Source organism: Nansenia antarctica (assembly GCF_963989245.1).
Source record: "Nansenia antarctica genome assembly, chromosome: 8".
NCBI classification, from domain to species: Eukaryota; Metazoa; Chordata; class Actinopteri; order Argentiniformes; family Microstomatidae; genus Nansenia; species Nansenia antarctica.
Window position 1 is genome coordinate 17648862 of NC_137678.1, and position 6175 is coordinate 17655036.

At 45.6% G+C, this 6175-nt stretch overlaps 1 protein-coding gene across 1 annotated transcript in view; it reads right to left on the bottom strand.

Annotated features, from left to right (window-relative positions):
* The window catches only part of LOC308163963 (protein kinase C-binding protein NELL2-like), a gene marked incomplete at both ends in the record, with an annotated part of 49194 nt that extends 44999 nt beyond the window's left edge, over positions 1-4195 (bottom strand). The window contains 2 exons of the mRNA XM_080538132.1: positions 462-665; positions 4168-4195. Coding sequence (XP_080394258.1) covers positions 462-665; positions 4168-4195 — 232 coding nt within the window. The remainder of the gene's footprint in view (positions 1-461; positions 666-4167) is intronic.
* Positions 4196-6175: the final 1980 nt, after the last annotated feature.

The following is a 6175-nucleotide window of genomic DNA, read 5'->3' on the forward strand; positions in this document are numbered from 1 at the left end:
AAAACATAATGGAATGTAAAAACTTTGACGCTCAATATCTCTGAACTACCCTAGATGGAGATAGAACCGTATCATTCTAAGCTCACGACATCTATTATCAACACATCTATTATCAGTCACTTGAATAACACGTCACGGCTTTGAGTGAGCTCGTCCATTGCGATCATCATTGTATTAAATGTCTGTTTCTCCAAACCCCCTAAATGAATGAATGGTGAACTATAGAGGCGCACTAACAACTCTGATCACGTAGCTGCAAAGTAAACAACATCAAACACCGAATAGCGTTGGAAGTGTTAACCGCTTATAACTAACGGCCTGTTTGACAGATTTCCGCCTAAAAAAACAGACTAAACTGCTTATAACATTAGAAATAAGACGTCCAGATGGGAAATCAGGATGCCATTTGTTAGGGGAAGACGTTAGAGTTGTGTGTGGATATGCTCGTCCGGCGGTCTCACCTTGGAACAGATAGGCTCGACTCTCGTTGTGGAGACCCTGAACTTGGTAAACTCCGGCGTACGATTCTCCCAGAGCCAGCTCCTCAAACACGTTGATGTGTAGAGAAGGGTCCAGAGGAGGGTCCAGCCCGGTACCAAGAGCTGCTGGAGGGTCTGGGTCGATGCCTTGAGATGCTGGAGGGTCCAGCCCGGTACCTAGAGCTGCTGGGGGGACACGCACAGACAGTCAACCGGGGCGGGAGGACCGACCACGTTTCAGCACCGGGGACAGCGACCGGCAGTCCCCTCCGCCTGGAGGCGCCTGCTGCTACCCCAGTGTAATTATGATGTAATGCTGCGAAACTTAACAGATCGCTATCATATCATAATAACATAACATGACGGGGGTTTAAGACAATAAGGTCTACGAACCATATCTAATATGGATCATTTAAGTGGAATAACACGATTGCGTCAACGTTTCATAATAATAATAATAATGATAATAATAATAGCCACAACCTTATACAACATGTCAAAGTGATTTGATAACAAACCATCACACACACACACACACACACACACACACACACACACACACACACACACACACACACACACACACACACACACTCGTATCCTACCTGAGAAGATGTAAAATGCACAGTGCAAAACAGAAAGTTGTAATAGTCCCATTATGAATGGAAAGATAATAACGATTAGTCCATGCTTAACTGTCCACTTCCGAAATACTGCTGGTCCAAAACCACTGAAGGTCTCCTCATCAGCTTGACAACCAAATAGTCAAGGTCTCCGCCTCAGTTTGACAACCAACGCAGCGCAAAATCACAAAAAAATCACGTGCGTCGGCATTTGCCACAACTTGAAAAGAATCAAACAGAAAGAAAAGAAAGAAAAAAGGTTTCAAAAAAATATTCCAATCAGTATCCTTTACCACGGAGAGGAGAAGAGAGGAGAGGAGGGAGAGGAGTGAATACAGACAGGTGCATCACCGTCGGCGCTAAACTGAGATATGAGGCGCGGAGAGGAGACCACAGTTTATTATAGGGACTCCGTCCCAGCGCGCCACCCGCCCCCTGGTGGTAAGTTGTGGAACATCATCTAAGAGATGATTGAATCGATGTCACTTAATAACCTTTATAATAATAACCTTTATGTGTATAGCACTTCTCCTGTAAAGCGTTGCAAGTGCTTTAACATATCCACACAGCATAAAAACAAAATTAGAACATTAGTAATAAATAAAACACACAATAGCAATAATATAAACTACATAATAAAACAAGAATAAACCATACAATCCAAGGGGCATAGAACAAAGATAAACAAAATAACAAAATAATATAATAATTACTATAAGATTTAAGCAAGTAAATACATATACAAATATATACAATGTATACAAATATATAGATTCATCAACTAACATTAAAAGATACATTTAGAAAATTATACAGTCATTTAAAGGCAATATTAAAAAGTCTAAGTCTGACTAGAAGTCATAATATAGCTAGTCTATTAAGATGGCTAGTCTCAGGAGTTAAACAGGCCCTTCCTTGATTGAGTGTCAGCATGTAAACAGGCCCCGGGTCCCTTGCTGACTGCCTGTGGGTTGTGATAAGTCTTCCCTATCGGCCCCTGAACCCTTATCTCCTCCTCGTTATCGAGCTGCTAATTACTCAGAGGTAGGAAAACACACTAAGTGCACACACTGAAAGCTCCTCATTAGCCTTAACACTAGAACAGCTGTGCCTATTTCCCCTTAGTGACCATAGTCTTTAGAATGGGAAGCTGCTACTTACACAGAAAGACCACTAGTGACACACACACACACACACACACACACACACACACACACACACACACACTGAGCGGGCAGGTTCCTTGTATGGTAGCTTGCCGCCATTGGTGTGTGAATGGGTGAATGAGAGGCTGTTGTAAAGCGCTTTGGAATAAGGCGCGATATAAGTGCAGTCCTTATACACACACACAGACGCACACGCACACATGTGTGTGTGTGTGTGTGTGTGTGTGTGTGTGTGTAGGCTACATACCAGTGGTAAACGCCTGCGTGTCTCTGCGTTCATCCTTCCCATCAACCAGGAGACACACGCCTGGTCTCACTGTCACAGATGTCTGTGTGTGTGTCTGTGTGTGTGTGTGTGTGTGTGTGTAGGTGGATCTCTGTGTGTGTGTGTGTGTGTGTGTATGTGTGTGTGTCTGATGTCCTTGAGGGACACACAGGATGAAAGGTTGCCATGGAGCCCACGGCTCATTAGCATTATGCCTCCAGGGTCAGGTGATGACATCACGGGTCACATGGTACACAACCACGGAACCCTGAATTCATATAGAGTTGTCCTTTTTCTGTGTGCATGTGTCTGTGTGTGTTTGTGTGTGTGTGTGTATGTGCATGTGTGTGTGTCTGTGTGTGTGTGTGTGCATGTGTGTGTATGTGTATGTGTGCATGTGTGTGTGTGTGTGCATGTGTGTGTATGTGTATGTGTGTGTGTGTGTGTGTATGTATGTGGATCTGTGTGTGTGTGTGTGTGTGTGTGTGTGACTGTGTGTGTGTATGTGTCTGTGTGTGTTTGTGTGTGTGTGTGTGTGTGTGTGTATGTGCATGTGTGTGCATGTGTGTGTACGTGTATGTGTGTGTGTGTGTGTGTGCATTTGTGTGTACGTGTATGTGTGTGTGTGTGTGTGTGTTTCTGTGCATGTATGTGTGTGTGCATGTGAGTGTGTGTGTGTCTGTGTGTGTGTGTGTGTGTGTGTGCATGTTTGTGTGTGTGTGTGTGTGTGTGTATACAGGTGTCAGGGTGAGCAGATAGAGTGATGCTCCCAGGCTGATGGAGGCAGGCCCGTCTGCTGACACACACACACACACATACGGATATGAACACACACACACATGAACACACACACACACACATATATGAACACACACACACACACACACACACGGATATGAACACACACACACACACACATACGGATAGGAACACACACACACATGAACACACACACACACACATATGAACACACACACACGGATATGAACACACACACACACATGAACACACACACACACACACACACATACGGATATGAACACACACACACATGAACACACACACACACACATATATGAACACACACACACACACATATATGAACACACACACACACACACGGATATGAACACACACACACACACTGATAAAGCCAGGTTAAAAATTCTTGTTTCATCTTGTTGACATATTAGAGTCAAAGGCTTGATTAATAATTAATAATGGTAGCGTACGATAACAATAGGTATGGGAGGTCGCTGCCTGACTTCTGGGCAATGCTGACTAGCTCTCCTTGCTGATCAGGTCGCCTTCCATCGGACTGATTTCACTCAGTCCATCACAGGCAACCCCTAGTCCTACATGGCCTGGGACATGAGTGTACAATGAACAAGGGCAGCAATATGAAGTCTGGCTGGCTCTCCATCCTCTAGAATGAGAAGCAGCTGCTAGTGCACTCCAGAAATATGAACAATGTGACCCAGATCCGGGCGGCTCACAACGCGCTGGCCAACCGAAAAGAAGCCAAGAAGAAGCACATGCAATGTGGCCACGGATGCGAGAGGATGAGCAGTGTGTGCAGGACCTGGTCGCATGCATGCATGAGTTTGACTCCTTCCCGTTCGACCCGGCCTCACCCACCCTCCGCACCCTACAGTCAGCCATGCCTGCCTCTGATGAGCTCATTGCTGACTTCAACTCAGCCCGTGCTGCAGGAGAGGAGAAGTTGACCAGCATTTTATGAGACAGAGTGTTCAGTAAGAATACCTCCCTCCATGCATCCGTCCCATTGAGCAAACGCTTGACATTTGCCAAGGGGCCATGCACGAAGAAACCCGGGGAGGAACCCAAGGTTCTGCTGAGATGGAGCAGGATGCTCTCAAGGCAGTGATCGACCTGGTTGAGGTCAGTTAACTTGTGAATCTCCCAGAGTTGTTGGAACACTGTGTTGTCGAGGAGACAGCCTTATTCAACTCCAATGGCACATACAGGAAGACGCAGAAGAGCAAGCTCATCCAGAAGCTCTCTCTCCAATCTGTAGTTCTGAAAGGACCTTACATCGCTCTCGTCGACATGGGCATGATTTGGAGGATCAGCAGAAGATCGACAGACACAAGATGACACAAGATGACACCCCATACAAGTGGTCGGACGACGTCCACAAGGTGTCATCCATCATCCTTGCCCGCCATGGTGATGCTGACCGTATCATCTGTGTGAATGACCCGTACGATGGAGCATACTCAACGAAAGATGACGAGCGAGACATGCGGGTACAGGGTAAGGCACATGTCCCCAACACCTACATGAAATTGGGTGACCCCTTCCCCTCTGCCAGAGTGTTCAAAACGCTGCTGTGTAGCGTCAGCAACAAGGTGCAGCTGCAACAACTAATATGCAGCTACCTGACCGACCTTGCACAGACTGTAGATGCAGATATTGTTTACTCTGTTGGCTCTCATCGCACCAACTTGTCAACACAACAACCAATGCAGAACTACATCTTTGACCAGTCTGAGGCTGACACCATCCTCTTCTCTGCTTATGCAGTTCTGCGTGAGTCAGGCTACATTAACCCTGCTGTCATAGATGCAGCTGACACCGATGCCTATGTCGCAGCAGCGGCCATCTCACAGCAGTTGCCAGGTATGCTCTATCTATATCAAGAGAAAGCAGGAGATAATTGTATGCCTTGGCCTAGTGACTGAGGAGATGGCAGGCTGTATTGTGCAGCTACATTGTATTACAGGCTGTGATGCCAACTCAGGCTTCTATGGAACAAGGAAATTGTCGGTGTATGACAAGGTGGCTAAGAGCCCTGTGGCAAGACGGCAACTCTCACGGTGTGGAGATAGCCTTCACCTTGAGGAGGAGGTGGTAGAGGAGCTCTTCCAGTTCACACAAGATGTCATCTATGGCCACAAAAAGAGCAGCACCATGGCTGAGGCCCGTGCCGAGAAGTGGAAGAGAATGAAAAACAACTCTTGGACTTCATCCGTCTCCCTCCAGATGCAGAACGCCAACACTGTCTCCGTGCCAACTACTTGGCATATCTAGTGCGCCACCCCTCCCTGAAGCACCACCCCTCGCCCCTCGGACATGGCTGGGAGCTGGTGGGTGGTCACTGTCATCCTGTCCGCCACACACAACCTGCTCTCCCAATGAATCTACCTGCACCAGGGCCAGCTGAAGACAAGGAGGAAGATGAGAGTGAGGAGGAAGATGAGGAGGAGGGAGAGGAGGATTCAGAATCTAGTGAGGCAGAATGTTCTGATTCAGAGTGATCACATATGTTTAAAGTGGTTCAATTGTTCTGTTATAAGTATTCAAGTTACAGCTATTAAAGGGATTATTTTGAAGTATAATTACGTCTCTTGTTATACGTTCATAATAGTTGATACCCTGGTGGCAACTAACGGGCATCCAATTTAACAAACAAATTAATCAAGCCTTTGACTCTAATATGTCAACAAGATGAAACAAGAATTTTTAACCTGGCTTTATCCAATGTTTAGATTTAAGTTCTTGAATGTTATGTAAATTACAGCATATTTAATTAGGTAACACCTCATTTGCATATTTAAACATACAATTTCAGAAAACTTGTAATACAAAAAATAATTGTCTTAATGTAAGTAATTAACT